The sequence below is a fragment of the Trichomycterus rosablanca genome, chromosome 6, assembly GCF_030014385.1.
Source record: "Trichomycterus rosablanca isolate fTriRos1 chromosome 6, fTriRos1.hap1, whole genome shotgun sequence".
NCBI classification, from domain to species: Eukaryota; Metazoa; Chordata; class Actinopteri; order Siluriformes; family Trichomycteridae; genus Trichomycterus; species Trichomycterus rosablanca.
In genome coordinates, this window is record NC_085993.1 from 51551473 (window position 1) to 51576548 (window position 25076).

The 25076-nt window shown below is 42.7% G+C and overlaps 1 protein-coding gene across 6 annotated transcripts in view; it reads left to right on the top strand.

Moving 5' to 3' along the window:
• The window catches only part of sgip1a (SH3GL interacting endocytic adaptor 1a), a 64202-nt gene that overhangs the window by 33361 nt on the left and 5765 nt on the right, over positions 1 to 25076 (top strand). Inside the window, exons 7-18 of one of the 6 annotated variants that reach the window (XM_062998054.1) lie at positions 4544 to 4555; positions 5717 to 5741; positions 6363 to 6450; positions 6800 to 6885; positions 7676 to 7762; positions 9284 to 9358; positions 10957 to 11793; positions 13417 to 13538; positions 14461 to 14614; positions 18246 to 18305; positions 23054 to 23113; positions 24819 to 24930. In XM_062998054.1, coding sequence (XP_062854124.1) covers positions 4544 to 4555; positions 5717 to 5741; positions 6363 to 6450; positions 6800 to 6885; positions 7676 to 7762; positions 9284 to 9358; positions 10957 to 11793; positions 13417 to 13538; positions 14461 to 14614; positions 18246 to 18305; positions 23054 to 23113; positions 24819 to 24930 — 1718 coding nt within the window. The remainder of the gene's footprint in view (positions 1 to 4543; positions 4556 to 5716; positions 5742 to 6362; positions 6451 to 6799; positions 6886 to 7675; positions 7763 to 9283; positions 9359 to 10956; positions 11794 to 13416; positions 13539 to 14460; positions 14615 to 18245; positions 18306 to 23053; positions 23114 to 24818; positions 24931 to 25076) is intronic. The other 5 variants (XM_062998055.1, XM_062998056.1, XM_062998057.1 and 2 more) reach the window with 5 other exon arrangements.

Genomic DNA, 25076 nt, shown 5'->3' on the forward strand with positions numbered 1-25076 from the left:
TGTGTGTGTGTGTGTGTGTGTGTGTGTGTGTGTGTGTGTGCTTCCTGAATTATTCACACACACACACACACACACACACGTCTTGGGATTTCAATTAATCCTGCAACTCTTCTCTATCTGTGGCTGAATGATTGAAACACACACAATGAATTTGACTTTTTGTGTAAATTTGATTTGATTAGTTCTTTTCATCTTACCAGCTTCTGGAACACCACTGCTGGGATCTATGACCGTTTTTCACTTGGCAGAATCGCTTATATGCACACACGGGTGCTAATGTACGCCCGGTAAAATGTCAGCCAGCTCGGTCGCTTCCTGCCCGAGTTTCGACCAGTCGGGCGTCTATACAGACATTTGGCTACGTTCCGTCAGTGCACTCTCAGCACAGGTCCCAAGCCCGGGTATATTAGGGTGAATGCGGCCAGAACGATCAACTGTAGTGATCAGGGCCGGCGCTAGGGGGGGGCTGAGGGGGGCATTGCCCCCCCAAATTGTGTCTTTGCCCCCCCAAGCACAATGCAAGCAACGGCTATTTTTAAAATGATCTCTGAACCAATCACAAAAATGCATTTTGTTTTACAGTGTGAAGATATTTCCTTGCTTATTCCTGATTGGCTCTTTGAGTCATATAAAAATCGGCAGACTGCCCCAAACAGTTCAGTTCGGCAGTATATGTTCTGTTAGTGTGAGCGAGAGGCAGGTATACTGGTAAACACTTTTTTTTTACAGAATTAGTATTCTTTTGTTTTCTTTATATTTTAATTTCCCAATAATATAAATATTCTCACTCATTCCTATTTCCACGTTTGAATATTCTCAGTCTGTGTGTAGGTACATTTGTCAGCTTTGACTTAAATTTGTATTAAAGCCTTTCAAGAAATAGAGTTGTTCTATTAGTAATGGCAATTTAATTAAGGGGGCGTATTAAAATGAAATACAATTAGATAATCTTTTTTCTCCATTTACATAATCAACATGTATTTTTTAATCATTGGGTTTTAAGTTTAAGTTCGAAAACATGCATTTTTATTTTTTTACCTCATACATCACTTTAAGCCAGTATCAATAGCTTGGCTGTCATCATTCATGCACAAATCAAGCCTTGAATATATTTCTGGCTTCAAAAACATGACTATCAACATGCCCCCTCATTAGGTTTTACTGCCCCCCCAAGCAAAGCAGTCCAGAACCGGGGCTGGTAGTGATCCTGAAATACAGGAGCCAAGATTTACCCTCCTGACTGATGGTTGAGCGTTTACAGCAAAATTCTTTATCAAATTTAAAACTTTAATGTTAATCAGTGATCTGTTTATCATAAACCTCTGAGCTTATACGAGTCCAGTAAGGTGGAATTAAAACTTTTTAAATCTAACAATGTTCACTTATAATTAAATATTTTCCAAATCAAATAGTTTAGGATGTGGTTCTAATTTAATATGTATTAAACTTGCTGTATTATTTATATTTACAGCGCCTCAATCACCTCAATTTTTATAAATAAAAATAACACATGGCCACAACTTAGTACGATACGGCCCGGCGACAGGATCCACAGTTAACATAATGCGTACACAGTCTGATGTTTGCTCGGGGGGATTTGTGCACACTATACGGCAAAAAGTATCTGGACACCTGACCATGACCTTAGCTTGGGAATTTGTGCCCATTTAGTCAAATGATGTTGATGTTCCGGTTCGTCCCAGAGCTGCTGAGTGGGGCTGAGGTCAGGGCTCTGTGCAGGACACTGACTGGAGTTTATTGCTTTGTGCACTCAACTTTAGGGCCTTCCCTAAACTGTTGCTGCAAGGTCTAAAGCATATCATTTTCTTCCTTTGAGGCTGAAACACATAAGTTAGAAGGGGCGTCCCAATACTTTTGTCCATGTAGTGTATGTGACTCTCCAAGAAAGGTGAGCCCGGCTTGATATGAGCTAAAACTAATAAGATTCTAAAATTCCAACCCATACCAGACTCAACCATCACTGCATATCTCGTTCCTACACCTCACTACGCCATGGCCACGCCTTAGGATTCGTTCCCACAGACGACCATCACAGAAAATGTTTCCTGTTTAGTTCAGTTCATAATATCTGTGATCAACATGAAGATTTGTAAACAATCTGGATGTGTGTAGATGTTTAGCTCTTCCTGTCATTCAGCTCCACACATGATGATTTATACGTGTGGGACGTGAGCTGGTGTGGCGTGAGGGTAAACTCCACGCTGCTGGGGTTTGAATCCCGGGCTGACGTGACATAAACCTAGATATTGTGAGGACACATCAGTGCGCTCTTAGTGCAGGTCCCAAGTCCGGATAAACAGGAGGGTTGCATCAGGAAGGGCATCCGGGGTAAGAACTGTGCTGGACAGTGGTAGCTCAGTGGACTGGTAATCAGAAGGTTGCATGTTCAAGCCTTGCCACTGCCAGGTTGCCACTGTTGGGCCCCAGAATGAATGAATTATGTGAATGATTCACTGTGACAATGCTGCATCTTCATCATCATCATCATCTGATCTGTTTACATGTAACGTCGAAAAGCACGCTTCAATTATAATGTGCTTATTATTTACATACATTATCTATATTATCTTACATATGTTATATATATAATTTTACAGGTTATACACATTATCATACATATGTTATATACATTGTCTTACATACATTATATACATTATCTTATATATGTAATCTATATAATATTACATACATAATCTATATTATCTTACACGTTTATATATATATATATATATATATATATATATATATGTTTATATATATATATATATATATATATATATATATATATAAACATACTGTATATACATATATATATATACAGTATATATATATATATATAATCTTACATACGTATTCTATATTATCTTACATACATAATCTATATTATCCTACATATGTTATATATATACTGTATATACTGTATATACTGTATATTATATATATGTATATATATATATATATATATTTATATATACTGTGTATATATATATATATATATATATATATATATATATATATATACAGTATATATATATATATATATATATATATATATATATATATATATATATATATATATATATATATATATATATATATATTATCTTACATAATCTATATTATCTTACAGGTTATATATATTATCTTCTATTTGTTATATACATTATCTTACATATGTTACATACGTTATATATTATCTTCTATTTGTTATATACATTATCTTACATATGTTACATACATTATATATTATTTTCTATACACTATACATTATCTTACATACATTATACACATTATCTTACATGCGTTATATATATTATCTTAAATCTGTTATATACATTATCTCAGATACGTTATATACATTATCTTACATACATTATATACATTATCATACATGCATTATATACATTATCTTACATGCGTTATATACATTATCTTAAATCTGTTATATACATTATCTCCAATACTTTATATACATTGTCTTACATGCGTTACATACATTATCTTACATGCTTTAATGTATATAAGATACATTATCTTATGTACATTATATACATAATCTTACATGCGATATATACATAATTTTTTATCACGCCTGCTTTTTCTCTATTATTTCCAAAACTCATGGCCTGGTTGGCATGTGAGTAAAGTTTACTCTGTAGTAATTCTATTGCATCCCATTCTCCCGTCCATCACCACCATCAGCCCATAAAATCCACACCTACAGTGGTTCATGAGTCTTTCTCTTCTCTTTCTCTTTATCGCTGACCTCCTCAGAGGAGCAGTCCGGTAAGGGTCCGGTTTACTGTCCACGTGTTCCGAGTGCTTTTCTCTTCTCTCTCGGGCAGCATGCTTAGCATGGATTAGGTCGCGTGTGTAAATGTATACGTTTATAGTTCGTCTTTTTACCAGCCTTGTCAGGAGGTAAACTGAAACAATTAGTCGAGTTTGATTTGAACAATGCAGTTGTCCGTGTTTAAGGGTCGGGGATGGGAATGGGGTATTACCTATTACCTCGTAGACACAGAGTGCTTGTGCTTGACCAGCCTGCCTGCAGTCCGGATCCCTCTCCTATTGAAAATGTCCGACGCGTCATGAAGAGGAGAATCAGACGACGGCATATGGAGCAAGAATGGAGAAAAGTTCCTCAGTGTCCTCAGTTCCCGACGCATTAAAAAGTCTCATTAATAGGAACGCTGATGGAACACGGGGGGAACATGCCCCCGTCCTGACTTTTTGGAGTGTCTTGCAGGCATCAGATTCTAAATGTGTTCATATTTACAGTGAAAATACAATAAAGTTGTTGGAGGTACACGTTATATATGTATATAGGAACTTGTAGTTTCCTTATGCTGCATTATGTTTATATACACTCATTGTTTTAGGGTGTGTATGGGGTGTGTTTGGGGTGTGAATGCCTCTCTGTCTGTTCTCATTACGGGACGTTTATATTGGATCGTCTGTATCACTGATCTGTGACTCTCTGACCAGGTCTCTCTTCTCTCTTCCTTTTTGCTGGTCACAGAGACGTAGTCCGGTAAGTACCGCTGTGTTTACGTTCCTTCAGTGATCATATCTGAGAGGAACTTTGATGTAAATGCCATGAGGGCTGCGAGGTTTTTAATAATTAATAGTCATTTAATAATTCCTGCAAGCATGTGTAACGACTGTTCTACACTTCAGGTGATGTATGTTGATGTTTAGTGTGCTGAGAACCACTTTGATGCATAGAAGGTCAATTTAAACACGTATACGTTCACAGAGCTCAAAATGTGTAATTAACATTTACAGCATTAAGCGGACGCTTTTATCTGAAGTGACTTACATTACTGTGACAGCATTGCTCAAGGGTCCAACAGTGGCAACCTGGAACTAGTCCAGTACCTTAACCACTACCGCTACAACTGCCCCAACTTAATTATTATCCTAACTTGGATGTCTAGCAAAGACAGTTAAACACGGTCATTTATACGACACTGAATAATAATACGGTATGTACGACACGTTCACCAGCTACTTTATCATGTTTTACTGTTTCATACGTACATTAATAAGCCATTTTATGGTAAAGTACGCCAGCTCGCTACTGCTCAGATCTGAAGATCCAGGGTTCGAATCTCAGCCCAAGTCTGATATGTGGTGACTTCCTAAATACATGAGCAGCCGAAAGAAAAAATAAGATAGAAACTGAGACATTTGTCTACTATTGTAAAAAGCGCTGTATAAATAAAGTTCACTTGACTTGACTAATTAGGGCAGTTGTATCCTAGTGGTTAAGGTACCAGGTTGCCACTGTTGGGCCCCTGAGCAAGGCCCCTAACCCTCAATTGCTTGGACAGTATACTGTCACAGTACTGTAAGTCACTTCGAATAAAAGTCTGATAAAAATGTAAAATAAATGATATAATACAAATAATTATAATAATAATTGTTATTATTATTATTACTATTGCTGTGAGCTGGTGTAGCATATTGGTTAAAAGCCACGCCGCTTCTAACTGCAGTGCAGGGGTTTGAATCCCAAGGGTGAATGACCCGGGAGTAACGGGAGCAGTCAAAAGGGAATCATCGTCATTTATTGCTATTAAAAAAACATTTTTATTGAGCACTTTTATTTGTCGTCTTTTAATAATACTGCTGTCGAAAATGTATAAAAACTGAAAATGATCGAGTGTGTTGGGTTTTTGTTTTGTTGTAGGGTCTGGCAAACAAAGACAGACAGAGTGAGTATAAGTAAATGTACTGTATTTTGTGTGTGTGTGTGTTATTCTTAAAATGTTCTAAACTTGGGTGGGTGTGTACGTGTTTGGGTGTGTACGTGTCAGCATCAGACTGTACAGTACTCTAGTGTGTGTGTGTGTGTGTCAGCATCAGACTGTACTGTAGTCTGGGGTGTGTTTGTATAAGAGTGTGTGTGTGTGTTTGTTTGTGTTTGTTTGTTTGTGTGTGTGTGTTTGGGTGTGTATGTGTCAGCATCAGACTGTACAGTACTCTAGTGTGTGTGTGTCAGCATCAGACTGTATTGTAGTCTGGGGTGTGTTTGTATAAGTGTGTGTGTGTGTGTATGCATGCATCAGACTGTACTGTACTCTAGTGTGTGTGTGTGTGTCAGCATCAGACTCTACAGTAGTCTGGGGTGTGTTTGTATAAGTGTGTGTGTGTATGCATCAGACTGTACTGTACTCTAGTGTGTGTGTGTGTGTGTGTGTGTCAGCATCAGACTCTACAGTAGTCTGGGGTGTGTTTGTATAAGTGTGTTTGTGTGTGTGTGTGTGTGTGTGTGTGTGTGTGTGTGTGTGTGTGTGTGTCAGCATCAGTTGTATTTATGTTGCGTCTGATTTCAGATGAAGAAATAGCTCGACCCAGACGTTCTGTTCCTACTGTAACTCCGGCCTCCGTCCCCTCACCTGTACCTGCACCCCAACCTCCCAGGTACACACACACACACACACACACACACACACACACAGTGACATCCTACATTTTACAGTGAGGTCCACTGTTGACAGAACCAACAAAATGACAGAACCAACATTTTATGTTGTGTTTATTTTAGCTCAGCATAGTGCAAACCAACATCAGCTAAGCTAACCAGCAACACGTTTAGCTCAGGGAACGGTATTACTTTTGTAAAACGTTTGGATAAATAGCTTTAGATGCTTGCTAACCAATAGCCAAGCTGAAGGAAAAAACAGTAAACAATCTGATTAAACTCCTTATATAAAGACCACCATCACTTACAAATGTAACTGTTGTTTATTTATTTATTCACTTCTTTTAGCAGTAAGAAATCTCCAGTGCCGGAGGATGCGACAGCTTTGTTTGGTCCTCCACTCGAGACAGCATTTGATGAGCAGAAGTCTGAAGGTATAAAGACTAGACATTAGCGTCTGTGGGTTAAAAAAACCCAGAATTATTAAGCTTAGTGTTTTAATGTTTTACTGTCATGCAGAGACACACGAGTGTATTAATCCACAGTCGTTTAATCCACATCTACTCATGTATTACTATCAGGGTTTGTGTGTGTGATGTTTGATAGTCTTTAGTGCATTTATACACACAGAGTGAAATTTCTAACCCCTTTTCCTTTTGATGACGATTTATTGATGATATTTGCCTTAAATACCTGCTGTATATAATTTGATACACACATATTCAACCCGATTGTACAACAAGTACTAATACGTTGCATGAATCCACTAAATGTTCCTAATGAAGGATCAGTAAAGATGTGAGTGTTTTATGAACCCTATATTTCACAAAATTGTACCGATTGATGATATCCATTTTGAATGGCTCATTAAAAGGTCCTCTGGTGTATGCCGTACATGACTAATCCACCAGGGGGCAGAAGACATGTATCAAATTGTACACATCAGGTTTTTCAGGAAAACAGTATACCTACTGATGATGTAGAGGTCTCTAAAACCCATGTATCAAATATGATACGCTTGGCGTTATAGGGTTAATCTAACATAAGGGTGAAATAACATGCATTTATTCACCCTATGACCTACTTTTATGGTATTTAAAGAGTGAAATTTATTCTAACACTAAGAATGATCAGGATTGGAATATATTACTATCGGTGAGCTTATTACTGGTTAACGCTGCTCTTTAATTAACACTGTGTCTTGTACCGTCTTCCATACATCAGTGATGATAGAAGAACCTGAGGTTTGGGGCGCTGCTTTACACGAACCAAACCCAGACTTGTCTGTAGGAAGATCTTTTCCTTCAGAACGTAAGTCACCGGTCATGCAGCATTTATTGTCTTTATTGTCATCCAGAATCTTGGACTCTTCCCCATACCTCCCAGCTGGTTGTTTGAATGGGAATGGTCTGGGAATGTGGTTTTGCTGACCCTTTTTTCCTGTTTGAGAACTTTATTAACCTCCTACATGTAACTGATTTACTTCATATTCCTTAAAGAACAGAGTTCAGCCTGTGGAAATCTAATCTGATGACAGTTTACTTGATGTGGCCTCAAACCTTTAGTGTGTTCCCACTTGACTTGTTTCGACACTCACTGTCCAATTTATCAGCTCCACTTACCATATAGAAGCACTTTGTAGTTCTACAATTACTGACTGTAGTCCATCTGTTTCTCTACATGCTTTGTTACCCCCTTTCACCCTGTTCTTCAATGGTCAGGACCCCCACAGGACCACCACAGAGCAGGTATTATTTAGGTGGTGGATGATCCTCAGCACTGCAGTGACACTGACATGGTGGTGGTGTGTTAGTGTGTGTTGTGCTGGTATGAGTGGATCAGACACAGCAGCGCTGCTGGAGTTTTTAAACACCTCACTGTCACTGCTGGACTGAGAATAGTCCACCAACCAAAAATATCCAGCCAACAGCACCACGTGGGCAGCGTCCTGTGACCACTGATGAAGGTCTAGAAGATGACCGACTCAAACAGCAGCAATAGATGAGCGATCGTCTCTGACTTTACATCTACAAGGTGGACCGACTAGGTAGGAGTGTCTAATAGAGTGGACAGTGAGTGGACACGGAATTTAAAACCTCCAGCAGCACTGCTGTGTCTGATCCACTCATACCAGCACAACACACACTAACACACCACCACCATGTCAGTGTCACTGCAGTGCTGAGGATCATCCACCACCTAAATAATACCTGCTCTGTGGGGGTCCTGTGGGGGTCCTGACCATTGAAGAACAGGGTGAAAGGGGGTAACAAAGCATGTAGAGAAACAGATGGACTACAGTCAGTAATTGTAGAACTACAAAGTGCTTCTATATGGTAAGTGGAGCTGATAACATGGACAGTGAGTGTAGAAACAGGGAGGTGGTTTTAATGATATGGCTGATTACCAAACACTGATTAAATGTTTGTTTTAGTTATGCTGTATTATTTTTAGCTTTATGAAGTGGGAAGTATAATGAGTCAAAGTACCTAATTAACAAAACCAGAAGAGCTCCGTCCAGCTCCTCACATTTTAGCGGCACTTTTAATGAGAGAAATGACCACGCTGTTCCCCTGAAACGGTCCTCGACACCCACGCTGGGTTATTATTAGAACCGAATCGGCCACAGAGAGTGAAGTGTTGTCATCCTGCGTGAGTTACTCATCCCATCCCCGCCCTCCCCAGCCTCTCCTTGCATCTGATGAATAAGACTTTGCATATGCATGGTGCTCTGGGCATGGTAGCCGTGAAACGTGAAACGGTGTCGTGGTTCTGACCTAGCTCCGTCGGCTAAAAAAACGCTTGTCTGAGCCCTTCCTCATGTCATTGCAGCTCTCCCTCCGCTTCCGACCAAGAATGTGCCAACTGCTCCTCCTCAAATCAACTCTCCAAGTTCAGACACTACCGGTAAGAGTGCTTCTCGAACCCGGTGCTTCCTCCTAGCCGTGTTCCCACCGTTCCATCTCTGTCTCGTGTGCTGTGCTGAGATCATAAGCATTTTGACATGCTTTCTGTTGTCTGTAATGGAATACACACTTATAAAACCTGTGTAGTTGTGTTCACACTGCAAGTAAAAGCAAATTGTCTCTTATTTTGGCTTATGTGTATATTATGAATATATGCAGGGGCAAGGGGCGGGGGCAAAAATGTATACACTTCACACTTGGCATTGCCATGAACATTTTTGGACGGATAGGCCTATGTTTTGGCACCAGTCAGAAGTTTTGGAAGATTTTCCCAGTTTTTATTGATACGTATACAGATTATTACAACCCCAAATCAGAAAAAGTTGGGACAGTATGGAAAATGCAAATAAAAATAAAAACACAGAGTTTCTTACATTGACTTTGATGTTTATTTGATGTCAGACAGGATGAACCTGAGATATTTCATCTTTTATCTGCTCGACTTCATTTCATTTATTAATAAACATCCATTCCTGCATTTCAGGCCTGCAACACATTCCAAAAAAAGTTGGGACGGGGGCAATTTAGGGCTAATAATGAGGTGAAAAAACTAAATAATGATGCGATTCCAAACAGGTGATTGTGATCATGGTTCGGTACAAAAGCAGCATCCAGGAAAGGCTGAGAGTCTCTGATGAGTAAAGATGATCAGAGGATCCAGTTTGTCCACAAATGTGTGAGAAAATGATTGAAATGCTTAAAAACAATGAACCTCAAAGAAAGATCAGAAGGGATTTGCATGTTCTCCCTCTACAGTGCAGAATATCATTAAACCATTCAAGGAATCAGGAGGAATTTCAGTGTGTAAAGGTGGAGGGTGCAGCTTAATCTGAACACTCGTGATCTTCCATCCCTCAGACGGCGCCGCATCAAGAACCTCCACTCAACACTAGCTGATAGAACCACATGGGTGAGGGATTAGTTTATCAAACCTTTATCAGCTCTACAATACAGAGTTACTGCACAAATGATACTTAACACTTTACTGTGCAAAAAAGAAGCCTTATGGTAACCATGTCCAGAAGCGGCGTCCACTTCTCTGGGCTCGGAGGCATCCAGGTTGGACCATCACACAGTGGAAATGTGTATTGTGGTCAGATGAATCAGCAATTACAAAGTGGTAAATGCTTTACTGTCCCAACTTTTTTTGGAATGTGTTGCAGGCCTGAAATGCAGGAATGGATGTTTATTAATAAATGAAATGAAGTTGAGCGGATAAAAGATGAAATATCTCAGGTTCATCCTGTCTGACATCAAATAAAAGTCAAAGTAAATGTAAGAAGCTGTCCCAACTTTTTCTGATTTGGGGTTGTATTTCTTTTATTACAAAACACAACAGTTTGGACACCCCTGCTTTAGAAGAAGACCACTGTTGAATATAAACAAGACTAAATATTTTATGTGCTTGCAGTGTGGATGTAGCTTTTGCAGAATCGTTGTGCTTGTGCTTGGCCTCATTTCTTTGTTTGCATTTCTGTGTTTAAAAAGATTTGGGACACTAACATGTTTTGCTTCCACATTAATGTATCACAAACACAGAAGAAATAGAAGAGAATGATTCGGGGAAGCCCAGCAGGCCCTCGATAGCAGATCTGGACAACATTTTCGGCCCTGAAGACTCCACCGTACCGGGAGACCCCGCCTCAGACAAGTGGGTTTGCTTCGGTGACGTGTCACCTGAAAGACTTCCTCCACCGGAAGAGCCTGCGCCTCCTCTACCGAAAAACGAGCCTGGACCTCTTTTACCAAACTCCTTTCCTCCACCGGAAGAGCCTGCACCTCCCTCAAACAAATCCTCACCTCCATCAGAAGAGCCGGCACCTCCTTTACGAAAATCTCCACCCCTACCAGAAGAACCAACACCACCTTTACCAAAATGTTCTCCTCCACCAGAGGAGCCTGCACCCGCTTCACCTGAAGAACCCGCCCCTCCTTTCCATCCAGTCCAACCACCAAAAACATCACCATCTCCTCCCACTATATCACCCAAAGATACCAATCCGTTACCCACCACAGTCCCACTTTCCCCAGATGAAAAAGTCCTACCTTCACCAGATCCACCACCCCCACCCAGTGCTGAATCCCAGCAGCCTGTTCCTGATACAGACCCAGTGTGTGGTTTCATTAAAACCCCACCCAGTGCTCCAGAGACGAACGTGTGTACGATCACGTCGCCACTCGACCTCAACCGGGACGCTACCGAAAACCCCGAGGACGCCCATCCCAAAGACGACCCGAATGAGAGCGCCACTTCGCCCAAAGAGATCGGTCAGGATAACAGATCTACACCTCCACCTCCGCCACCTCCTACGTACAGAGCGCTGGTGTCGTCACCTGGACCCACACCCACAGCCACGAGTGGAGGCGACGACAGTGGTGAGTCGACAACACACTACCAACATGTTTATTTACATACTAATAATCTGATCAGTGCTGAAACTGATGCAAAACAGTCACAGGTGCACTCAGACTTGTCAGTGCGCTCTCAGTGCAGGTCCCAAGCACCCATGGAAATAGTTTAATTAAGAATCGTCATTAATTGCATCAATAAAGGTCAATAAAATAAGTACTACTACTAAGTACTAAGTACTACTGAGTCACGTTCACTGTCAAGTCAAACTAATTTTATTTGTATTGCACTTTTTACAATAGACAGTTTCTCAAAGCGGCTTTACAGAATCCAGGACCAACACAGAATCCCCCCCCCCCCCCCCAATCTAGTCGTGTCCAATTACCCTGACTGACTCCTCTATACTGATTCGACCCTTCACTGCTGACTGAGGACGCCTCTCAACTGACAGTCAGTACAGACTGCATTTTTCACCTGCACGAGTCGAGTTCATACACCGACGGGCACTGTGTACGGAGGGCCACACCCCCATCAGCATTATTCCTCAGCCCTGTGCAGGCGCCATCCGTCAGCCAGCAGGGGCCGCAGTCGCACCAGTTATGAGGACCTATGGTCCGACTTTCTTACCCTCTAACCCTGAACAACAGCCAATCGTTATTCATGCAGCCACCCAGCCCGGTCGGAAAGGCAGAGCCGAGATTCGATACGATGTATTCGAAACCCCAACCCCGGTGCGCTAGCGTACTTTTTACCGCTGCGCCACCTGAGCGGCTACACGAAGAAACCTTGAGAGGAACCAGACTCAGCAGGGACCCGTCCTCCTTGGGCGGTCTGGAGGATCATTTAAATGAATAGAATTTACACACATACATACAAACACAAAATTAAATTAACCTAAAAGTTATAACTAGCAAAAATAATCCGAGTTCTGCATTAATTAGTCTGGTCTGTGATACGCCAGTTCTCCGTCACATCTAGCAGGAGCAGCATCGTTGGCACAGCAGTCTCGAAACCTCGGGTGGGTAAACAGGTTTTTGTCAGAACCACCTTCGAGGTAAAACAACGGAAGATGGAGTTAAAATGTGAATCATTAAGAGTAAAATATCAGTTTTGCAGAGAGTAGCTTTAGACTCCGGCACCCGTAATTATTACAGCAGAACTAAAAGGGAGAGCGAGCAGCTTTCACAGGACATCAGCGCCCACCTCTCCCACTATCATCAAACCTGAGTGATCGGACGAGAGAGGCAGAACGACAGCAACCCAACATCCCCGATCAGCACAAGTTTCAATCACCTAGAACCTCCAAGCTCTGCGCCTTTATCTGTAATCTGGGTTTGCAGCTCCGGTCCTAAAGGTCAGATCAGACGCAGCCAGATGCAGCCAGGAAGTGTCAAAGCTTCAGCCAAGAGTCAAACGAGTATGAGAAAGAGCTCAGACAACATAAACAACATACCGGGCTTTTAATAATCCCTCCCCAACCCGACCACTAAATCCTTTTAGTACAGACACGCCGAGTTCTTACACTAACCAGGATTAAATGGGACGTTATATACAGATACACTGAGCAGGGTTAAAGTTAGAACTATTTAAGCATTATGAACTAGATTTTTTGCTGAATGTTGTTTTAATAAAATGCCCTCGATCCACAGGCTCCTCCTCCCCAGTCAGACCTGCAACACCATTATCTGCCAGCAGTCCTCCACCCCCACCTCCACCACGGCCACCGTCACGTCCCAAACTGGCCTCTGGGAAGGCAGGAGTAGGGGATGTGGTACGTAGCGGTTTAAACCTTCCACAACACTTAATAATCTTTATGTATGTGGACTTCTGGTGAGGCCGTTCTATTGTTGACGTGGTGGTATGCTTCGGGTCATTGTTGTGCTGAAAGATGACATTTCTCCGAAGACCTTGATCAAAACGCCAGTTCCAGCTTAAAAAATGCACCCACCACCATGCTTCACTGTGGGTACGGTGCTCTTCTGGTGATTTGCCCAAACAAACCTTTTGGAATCATGGGCATAAAGTTCAACCTTGGTCTCAACAGACTGTAACATGCATTTTGCAGACTCCACAGCCCAGATATACTGGAATACGGCGGATATGGGCGATGGTGTGACATGTAGTATGATCAGTCCTTGCCAGAAGTTCCTGCAGCTCCTTTAATGTTGCTGTAGGCATCTTGGCAGTGTTCTTCTGGTCTTTGCCTCTGTATTGAATGGACGTCCAGTTGTTGGTAGCGCCACTTATTGATGACGGTCTTCACTGTGTTCTATGGTATTGTGCACTCTTCTCTTGTCTGATACCTTCCAAAAACGAGACCCCTTGGATTCTTTGGAAGCTCTTTATGGACCAAAGCTTCTGCTGTAGGATGTAACTCAGTAAATATGAGGAGAAATGTCCAGAACATGATATGGGCTTCATCAGAGTCACTGTAGTTGATAGTAGGTACTGACTGTTGTTTAACATGAGCTTGAATGTGATTGGTTCATTCAGAACACAGCCACAAAACCAATTATAAGAGGGTCTGCATACCCATGCAACCACATGATATGGGCGGCTTGATGGCTCAGTGGGTAGCACTGTTGCATGACAGGAAGAAGGTCCTGGGTTTGAGTCCCAAATGGAGCGGTCCACTAGTGGTCCTTGGCCTTCAGTTGACGAGTTAAATGTTAAACGATTCGTTTCCGTTTCAGAACCGGCCCTTCAGCCCGCCGACTCACTCCTCCAGCCCTCCGCCGCTGGCACCCCTGGCCCGAGCCGAGAGCACCTCCTCCATCTCCTCCACCAACTCCCTGAGCGCCGCCTCCACGCCCACTGTCGGTAAAGAGCTCTCCGTGTCTGTGTCAGGTGTGATTTCATTTCCCACCGTTCTACCTCTCACACCGTGTGCTGCCTGTTCGCCTCTGTGTTCGCCTGGTCTGATCAGCTCGGTATCAGCTCGAATCCCGGTATAGATGTACGTATATACAGGGTGGGCCATTTATATGGATACACCTAAATAAAATGGGAATGGTTGGTGATATTAACTTCCTGTTTGTGGCACATTAGTATATGGGAGGGGGAAAACTTTTCAAGATGGGTGGTGACCATGGTGGCCATTTTGAAGTCGGCCATTTTGGATCCAACTTTAGTTTTTTCAATGGGAAGAGGGTCATGTGACACATCAAACTTATTGAGAATTTCACAAGAAAAACAATGGTGTGCTTGGTTTTAACGTAACTTTATTCTTTCATGAGTTATTTACAAGTTTCTGACCACTTATAAAATGTGTTCAAAGTGCTGCCCATTGTGTTGGATTGTCAATGCAACCCTCTTCTCCCACTCTTCACACACTGATAGCAACACCGCAGAAGAAATGCTAGCACAGGCTTCCAGTATCCGTAGTTCCAGGTGCTGCACATCTCGTATCTTCACAGCATAGACAATTGCCTTCAGATGACCCCAAAGATAAAAGTCTAAGGGGGTCAGATCGGGAGACCTTGGGGGCCATTCAACTGGCCCACGACGACCAATCCACTTTCCAGGAAACCGTTCATCTAGGAATGCTCGGACCTGACACCCATAATGTGGTGGTGCACCATCTTGCTGGAAAAACTCAGGGAACGTGCCAGCTTCAGTGCATAAAGAGGGAAACACATCATCATGTAGCAATTTCAAATATCCAGTGGCCTTGAGGTTTCCATTGATGAAGAATGGCCCCACTATCTTTGTACCCCATATACCACACCATACCATCAATTTTTGTGTTCCAACAGTCTTGGAGGGATCTATCCAATGTGGGTTAGTGTCAGACCAATAGCGGTGGTTTTGTTTGTTAACTTCACCATTCACATAAAAGTTTGCCTCATCACTGAACAAAATGTTATGTGTAAACTGAGGGTCCTGTTCCAATTTTTGTTTTGCCCATTCTGCAAATTCAGTGCGCCGATCTGGGTCATCCTCGTCGAGATGCTGCAGCAGCTGGAGTTTGTAAGGGTGCCATTTGTGAGTAGCTAATATCCGCCGAAGGGATGTTCGACTGATGCCACTCTCCAGTGACATGCGGCGAGTGCTATGCTGTGGGCTCTTGCTGAATGAAGCTAGGACAGCCACTGATGTTTCTTCATTAGTGACAGTTTTCATGCGTCCACATTTTGGCAAATCCAACACTGAACCAGTTTCACGAAACTTGGCAAGCAGTTTGCTAACTGTAGCATGGGAGATGGGTGGTCTCGTAGGGTGTCTTGCATTGAAATCTGCTGCAATGACCCGGGTACTGCGTTCACCAGACATCAACACAATTTCTATCCGCTCCTCACGTGTTAACCTCTGCGACATGTCAATGGCTGTAAACAATGAGAAGCTTGTAAATAACTCATGAAAGAATAAAGTTACGTTAAAACCAAGCACACCATTGTTTTTCTTGTGAAATTCTCAATAAGTTTAATGTCACATGACCCTCTTCCCATTGAAAAAACTAAAGTTGGATCCAAAATGGCCGACTTCAAAATGGCCGCCATGGTCACCACCCATCTTGAAAAGTTTCCCCCCTCCCATATACTAATGTGCCACAAACAGGGGAAGTTAATATCACCAACCATTCCCATTTTATTTAGGTGTATCCATATAAATGACCCACCCTGTATAGATGTATATAACTGGAGAAATGGATTGAAGGTCCATTTTAAGCCATAGGCCTTGTGCTTTATGGGTATTTTGGCAGTAAAACAGTATTTATTTAGGTTATCTTAGTAACCTGTCTTTATTTAGAGCAAGTCTGTTAAAATAAGATTTTCTGCAATTAGTTGGATAATGAATGTAATGAAAAAAACCCTAATTAATGTGGTAAAGTAATTAAGTAAGTAAGTAAATAAGTAATGTAATAAAACACGTGTCAAACTCAAGGCCCGACCCGCCACGTCATTTTATGTGGCCCGCGATCCTACATAAACTGCATCCCTCACAATGCATGCCGATTTTGTGACCCACCACTAGATGCCAGTGTTTCCACATCAGCGTTAACTGAGGCGGTTTTCCAACAAGTGATGCTGAGAAATATTTACAGATAATCCCAAAATGTACAAGAGGAGAAAATTTAAGCAGAAGGAGAAAATTTAATGAAAGAGAACCGATCAGCCATAACATTATAACCACCTCCTTGTTTCTAAACTCACTGTCCATTTTATCAGCTCCACTTACCATATAGAAGCACTTTGTAGTTCTACAATTACTGACTGTAGTCCATCTGTTTCTCTACATACTTTGTTACCCCCCTTTTATGCTGTTCTTCAATAATCAGGACCCCCACAGGACCCCCACAGAGCAGGTATTATTTAGGTGGTGGATGATTCTCAGCACTGCAGTGACACTGACATGGTGGTGGTGTGTTAGTGTGTGTTGTGCTGGTATGAGTGGATAAGACAGCAGCGCTGCTGCAGTTTTTAAACACCTCACCGTCACTGCTGGACTGAGAATAGTCCACCAACCAAAAACATCCAGCCAACAGCGCCCCGTGGGCAGCGTCCTGTGACCACTGATGAAGGTCTAGAAGATGACCGACTCAAACAGCAGCAATAGATGAGCGATCGTCTCTGACTTTACATCTACAAGGTGGACCGACTAGGTAGGAGCGTCTAATAGAGTGGACAGGGAGTGGACACGGTATTTAAAAACTCCAGCAGCGCTGCTGTGTCTGATCCACACAACACACACTAACACACCACCACCATGTCAGTGTCACTGCAGTGCTGAGAATCATCCACCACCTAAATAATACCTGCTCTGTGGGGGTCCTGTGGGGGTCCTGATTATTGAAGAACAGCATAAAAGGGGGGTAACAAAGTATGTAGAGAAACAGATGGACTACAGTCAGTAATTGTAGAACTACAAAGTGCTTCTATATGGTAAGTGGAGCTGATAAAATGGACAGTGAGTGTAGAAACAAGGAGGTGGTTTTAATGTTATGGCTGATCAGTGTACATTATAAATATACAGGATAATATTTAGCCTCCAAGAAAAATAACAAATTGTCCCAGAATTAAAAGGCTGTAATCACAGCAGGATGCGTTACAACTGGTGCTTTGAGGGCCACCGTAATGCAGATGTGGCCCTCGGTGAAAATGAGTTAGACACCCCTGTAATAAAATGTGTTTTTGCACTTTATGCCTTTTTATTAAATAGGTAAATTATTTAGAAAGCTTTTGTAATGCTTTAAACACTGGTGTATTTTAGTTGTGTTTCAGTCTTTTAATGTGCATTCGGTGGCTCTACTGATGCCTCTTCTCGGTCAGCTTCTGCCGTTTCATTCATTCCGGTTCTTTCTGACCTCTGTTCTCATGGTGTCGCTCTCAGTTCGAGTTCGTCTCTGTCGTCTGACCCCTGTGTGTGTGTAATTCTTATTTTATGTCTTTGTCGCTTTGATTTTCTTTGAATTGCTTTTGCTTTTTTTGTTTCTGTCTCGTCGCCGTCTCGTCTCGTCTCGTATTTTGTCCGATGCCAGAGGACGATGCTTTTGTAGACAAACTGCCCAGCTTTGAGAGGCGAGCTGATCTCATAGCAGGTATGACACAAGTCCGATCCGTTAGCCGAAAGGTGCCCCGTGCACCTTATTTCTGGGCTCTTCAAACGGCTTTCAAATGCCTGCCTTACTCACGATGCATTTGAATTGAAGGGCGTACGTCATCCATCGTACCTAGTGAGCGGACTAGGGAGCGCCTCGGCCATACGTGTTCACATATGTGTTTATCTGCATCGTGCTGAGAAGGGAAATAGAGAACAGACGTTTAGCAACAGTAACCTGACGTTTTTAGCTAACAAAATAAAAGGAATTAAAGGAAAACGTTTGCATTCTATCACATTAGTATCACATGTGCAATCATCACAAACTATTCTGTTCTGACGTGCACATTCTGTGGTTCACCAAAATAAATAATCATTAAATCAACCCAGTAACTGCCCAAGACAGGATGAACCTGAGATATTTCATGTTTTATCTGCTCAACTTTATTTCATTTATTAATAAACATCCATTCCTGCATTTCAGGCCTGCAACACATTCCAAAAAAAGTTGGGACGGGGGCGATTTAGGGCCAGTAATGAGGTAAAAAAACTAAATATTGATGTGATTGTAATCATGGTTTGAGTCTCTGATGAGCAAAGATGATCAGAGGATCCAGTTTGTCCACAAATGTGTGAGAAAATGATTAAAATGTTTAAAAACATCAAGAAATTAACCTCAAAGAAAGATTGGAAGGGATTTGCATGTTTTCCCTCTACAGTGCAGAATATCATTAAACCATTCAAGGAATCAGGAGGAATTTCAGTGAGTAAAGCTTAATCTGAACACTCGTGATCTTCCATCCCTCAGACGGCGCCGCATCAAGAACCTCCACTCAACACTAGCTGATAGAACCACATGGGTGAGGGATTAGTTTATCAAACCTTTATCAAGCTCTACAATACAGAGTTACTGCACTAATCATACTTAACACTTTACTGTGCAAAAAAGAAGCCTTATGTTAACCATGTCCAGAAGCGGCGTCCACTTCTCTGGGGTCGGAGGCATCCAGGATGGACCATCACACAGTGGAAACGTGTATTGTGGTCAGATGGATCAGCATTCCAGGTCTTTTTTTTGGATGTTTATTAATAAATGAAATGAAGTTGAGCAGATAAAAGATGAAATATCTCGGGTTCATCCTGTCTGACATCAAATAAAAGTCAAAGGAAATGTTTCATGCTGTCCCAACTTTTTCTGATTTGGTGTTGTAATTTTATACAAGACAAGCATCACCTATAGTCATCTGACATCTAACTTACTTGAAAATTATTCTTCAACATCTCAGGTTCCTAGAATGAGCTGCTTTATGAGCACAACCCCAAAGTGTGAGGCGTTTTATAGGTCATACATCTACTAACAAAATAGAAGGAGAGACACACGTTCACACATGTCCTAACGTCTTGAACATAAAGAAATAAAAGAATTAATATTTAACTCGTGTTGGAGAGACAGTTTTTGCACTTAAAAGCAGTAAATTAATTAGAACTACTCATAAACGTCTAGTTTATGAAAAACGTAAGTATTTCTTTAGGATAAACACAGCGCACACATCTTCCATCCTCCTATAATTCACTCCATTCGCTTAAAAGACATAAACTCATCCAGTAATTCTACACATTCTGTAATGGACATCCATTCCTCAAATCGCGATCATCACTAGCCATGGGCCCTTCAGAGGCCGATCCAGTCCGTCCTGCGACCAGACGCCAGACACACTCGAGCACACACACTCGCCCTTTGTGGTTTTCCAGTCGGTTTTGGAAAGCAGCCCAGACGGTCGCGGTGCTGATCAGTATGCTTCCCAGCTTCTGCTCTCGGAGTGAAGAGCACTCGAGCACTTTCGCTTTGGACCTGGCGTCCATCTCCGCCCGGCTGCTGAGAGTTTGTTTTAGTATTCTGGTTCTATAAAGCCCCCAGTCAGACCTCAGAATATAAAACTGTGTCCCTAAAACTCACTTTATTATTATTCTGCAAGTTTGTGATCACACTACACTGATCAGCCATAACATTAAAACCACCTCCTTGTTTCTACACTCACTGTCCATGTTATCAGCTCCACTTACCATATAGAAGCACTTTGTAGTTCTACAATTACTGACTGTAGTCCATCTGTTTCTCTACATGCTGGTCTTCAATGGTCAGGACCCCCACAGGACCACCACAGAGCAGGTATTATTTAGGTGGTGGATGATTCTCAGCACTGCAGTGACACTGACATGGTGGTGGTGTGTTAGTGTGTGTTGTGCTGGTATGAGTGGATCAGACACAGCAGCGCTGCTGGAGTTTTTAAATACCGTGTCCACTCACTGTCCACTCTATTAGACACTCCTACCTAGTCGGTCCACCTTGTAGATGTAAAGTCAGAGACGATCGCTCATCTATTGCTGCTGTTTGAGTCGATCATCTTCTAGACCTTCACCAGTGGTCACAGGACGCTGCCCACGGGGCGCTGTTGGCTGGATATTTTTGTTTGGTGGACGATTATCAGTCCAGCAGTGACAGTGAGGTGTTTAAAAACTTCACTCATACCAGCACAACACACACTAACACACCACCACCATGTCAGCGTCACTGCAGTGCTGAGAATGATCCACCACCTAAATAATACCTGCTCTGTGGTGGTCCTGTGGGGGTCCTGACCATTGAAGAAAAGCATGTAGAGAAATAGATTGACTACAGTCAGTAATTGTAGAACTACAAAGTGCTTCTATATAGTAAGTGGAGCTGATAAAATGGACAGTGAGTGTAGAAACAAGGAGGTGGTTTTAATGTTATGGCTGATCACACTATATCATCTCTTAGCAGCAAGTCGACTCAGACCGCCAGCGATTTTCTGCCGCTTGTCGCCCGAATCACTGATCGCTCATCACCCTGCGTTCACACCAACAGTGGCATCGTCGTCTGTGGGCGTTTGCTTGCCAGGGTTTAACAGATGCCAGGCGCTGTGCTTAGTTCAAACCAAGACAAACTGAGCAAATCACACATACAGCTGCATGTGAATAAACCGTTAGTACTGTCAGGTAATATCATCAATGTTGAGGTACTGGATTAGTAATCCAAAGGTTGCTGGTTCGAGCCCCATCTCCGCCGAGTTGCCACATTTGGGCCCCTGAGCAAGGTTCCTAACCCTCAATTGCTTATACTGTATTCAATCATAATTTTAAGTCGATTTGGATACGATCGTCCACTAAATGCTGCAAATGTAAATAAAATGAGGGGTTTAGAATGTCGCCTCCTAATTGTAGCGCTAAGGTACTGGACTAGTAATTCAAAGGTTGCTGGTTTGAGCCCCACCACTGGCAATCTGCCACTGTTGGGCCCTTGAGCAAGGCCCTCAACCCTCAATTCCTTGGACTGTATACTGTCACAGTACTGTAAGTCACTTTGGATAAAAGCGTCTGCTAAATGCTGCAAATGTAAATATAATGCTGGGTTTGGAATGTCGCCTCCTAATTGTAGGGCTGGACTAGTAATCAGAAGGTTGCTGGTTCGAGCCCCACCACCGCCAAGTTGCCACATCTGGGCCCCTAAGCAAGGCCCTTAACCCTCAATTGCTTAAATTGCAGCTAACCGCTGCAAATGTAAATGTAATGCTGGGTTTGGAATGTCGCCTCCTATCTGTAGGGCTAAGGTACTGGACTAGTAATCAGAAGGTTGCTGGTTCAAGCCCCAACACTGGCAATTTGCCACTGTTGGGCCCTTGAGCAAGGCCCTTACCCTCAATTGCTTAGATTGTAAATATAATGTAATATTGTCAAATAAATGTAAATATAATGAGGGGTTTGGAATGTCACCTTTTAATTGTAGGGCTAAGGTACTGGACTAGTAGTCAGAAGGTTGCTGGTTCAAGCCCCACCACTGGCAATTTGCCACTGTTGGGCCCCTAAGCAAGGCCCTTAACCCTCAATTGCTAAGATTGCAGCTAACTGCTGCAAATGTAAATGTAATAATGGGTTTAGAATGTTGCCTCCTAATTGTTGGGCTAAGGTACTGGACTAGTAATCAGAAGGTTGCTGGTTCAAGTCCCACCACAAGGCCCTTAACCCTCAATTGCTTAGATTGGATACTGTCACACCTGTAAGTCACTTTGGATAAATAATGTCCATGTTAACACCGTTTTTGAGCTTTTGAGATAACGGCCGGCCTGGCGACTCCTCGGACTGCTGGAATTACGGCCTCTGCTGGCTGATCGAGGCGCTGCACGATACGGATCCCCAATACGGATGAACCCACCTCACGCGGGTGAAAAGAGGTCTGCAGCTGTAGAGGGAGTGAACTACTATCTGTAGGGACTTGGATATGACTAGATTGGGAGAAACATTCAGCAGATGCTTCTTTCCAAAGTGACTTACAGTACTGGAGCAGTTTACAGTCTAAGCAGTTCAGAGTTAAGGGCCTTGCTCAGGGGTCCAACAGTGGCAGCCTGGCAGTGTTGGGGTTTGAACCAGCGACCTTTTGATTACTAGTCCAGTACCTTAACCGAACATTTCATTCATGTTTTCCACTCCAGGCTTAAACACTTATGTTTATAATAAAGCTAGATTTTTTTTGTCATGCCCATGTACCATTTTACAAGCTTTTACGAGTGAATAAACGCCCCACCCTGGAGCGAACGTTACCCAGCGCTTTGCCCTTTGACCTGAGCCCGTGGCCCCTTCTCTGTAATGTTACTCACGTTAGTGTCCTTCTCTTTCCCTCTTCCTCCCCCCTCCCCCAACCCTTCTGCCCTTCCTCCTGCCCCCACGCAGAGACCGACCAGCCCTCGCTCGTATGGTTTGACAGAGGCAAGTTTTATTTAACCTTCGAAGGTAAGTCAGTCTTTACGCCCAAACAACGTAGCGCGGGCACGCACACGAGATCTCACCTGTCCCTCATATTCACGATCATATCGCCCCCTAGAGCCCAGCTAGAGCTCTTCACCCCACTCATCCCACTCACCCGATCTACATCACGCCACCCGTCTCATCACGTAGCCCCGCTGACGTTTGGTTTGGTTTGGATTTTATGTTTCCTGCTAATCTGCCACCACTTATTTTAATTTCACCTGCCTTTGATCTTTTAACCTTTCATCTTTCGGTTTCATCTTTGAAGTTTGCTTTGATCTGCCTGTCCTTCCTCGCACTTTTACTCATTGTTGATTTGTTTGCACTGTTCACGCTGCACTTCATTTCAGATCATTCAGTCTTACCCTGCGTTCACACCGGCAGCGTCATTAGCGCATGAGGATGTTTAATTGCTGTGGTTTAACTAACGTCAAGCAAAAAAAGTATTTATAGACAGACAAAAACCATCCACTTACCATATGGAAGCACTTTGTAGTTCTACAATTACTGACTTTAGTCCATCTGTTTCTCTACATGCTTTGTTACCCCCTTTCATGCTGTTCTTCAATGGTCAGGACCCCCACAGGACCACCACAGAGCAGGTATTATTTAGGTGGCGGATCATTCTCAGCACTGCAGTGACACTGACATGGTGGTGGTGTGTTAGTGTGTGTTGTGCTGGTATGAGTGGATCAGAGTTTTTAAACACCTCACTGTCACTGCTGGACTGAGAATCGTCCACCAACCAAAACACCCAGCCAACAGCGCCCCGTGGGCAGCGTCCTGTGACCACTGATGAGGGTCTAGAAGATGACCGACTCAAACAGCAGCAATAGATGAGCGATCGTCTCTGACTTTACATCTACAAGGTGGACCGACTAGGTAGGAGTGTCTAATAGAGTGGACAGTGAGTGGACACGGTGTTAAAAACTCCAGCAGCGCTGCTGTGTCTGATCCACTCATACCAGCACAACACACACTAACACACCACCACCATGTCAGTGTCACTGCAGTGCTGAGAATCATCCACCACCTAAATAATACCTGCTCTGTGGTGGTCCTGTGGGGGTCCTGACCATTGAAGAACAGCATGAAATCAGTAATTGTAGAACTACAAAGTGCTTCTATATGGTAAGTGGAGCTGATAAAATGGACAGTGAGTGTAGAAACAAGGAGGTGGTTTTAATGTTATGGCTGATACAGTGGATTCAGAAAGTATTCAGACCCCTTGTCTTTTCACCAATTTACAGTGAGATTGTCTAGTCGTAATTGCTGCAGAACTAACACACGCCCCCTAACACCGGTCGTATTTTATTTGGGTTCATATGGAGATCCGTATCGTGCATGAAGAGGCACGCACTGATCTCTATTATCCTCAGTCTCTTTGCAGTGCCTTAATCAGCCAGCAGAGGTCGTAATTGCCCCATTGTCCATATAGGTGCCGGGCCGCCAGGAACAGGGGTCTGAACACTTCCTGGACCCTGTAGATAGAGAACACTGATGTGCATCATATCAAATGTGTGTTTGTTTACTGTTGAATGTCATACGTGTCCTCGCTTCTGATCATCTGTGTTATTTGTTTTTACTTTGTTTGTTTGGTTTTACTTCACAGATCATTTCAGAACCTCTTGCTGTGGGTCTCGACCATAAAACCTTTTATGCGAGTGATTTCTGCTTGTGTCTGTTTCAGGCTGTTCTCGCGGACCCAGTCCCCTCACCATGGGCGCTCAGGACACGCTACCAGTGGCCTCAGCGTTCACCGAGACCGTCAATGCTTACTTCAAAGGAACCGATTCCAGCAAGTGAGTCAAAAATATTCGGACACCTGATCAGGAACACATAGAATTTAAATAGAGTGACGTATGTGTGATCTTTTCAACAAGACTGTCTGTGTCTGTGAGTGTGTCTGTGTATGGGAATTTGTGCCCATTTAGTCAATAAATAAGAG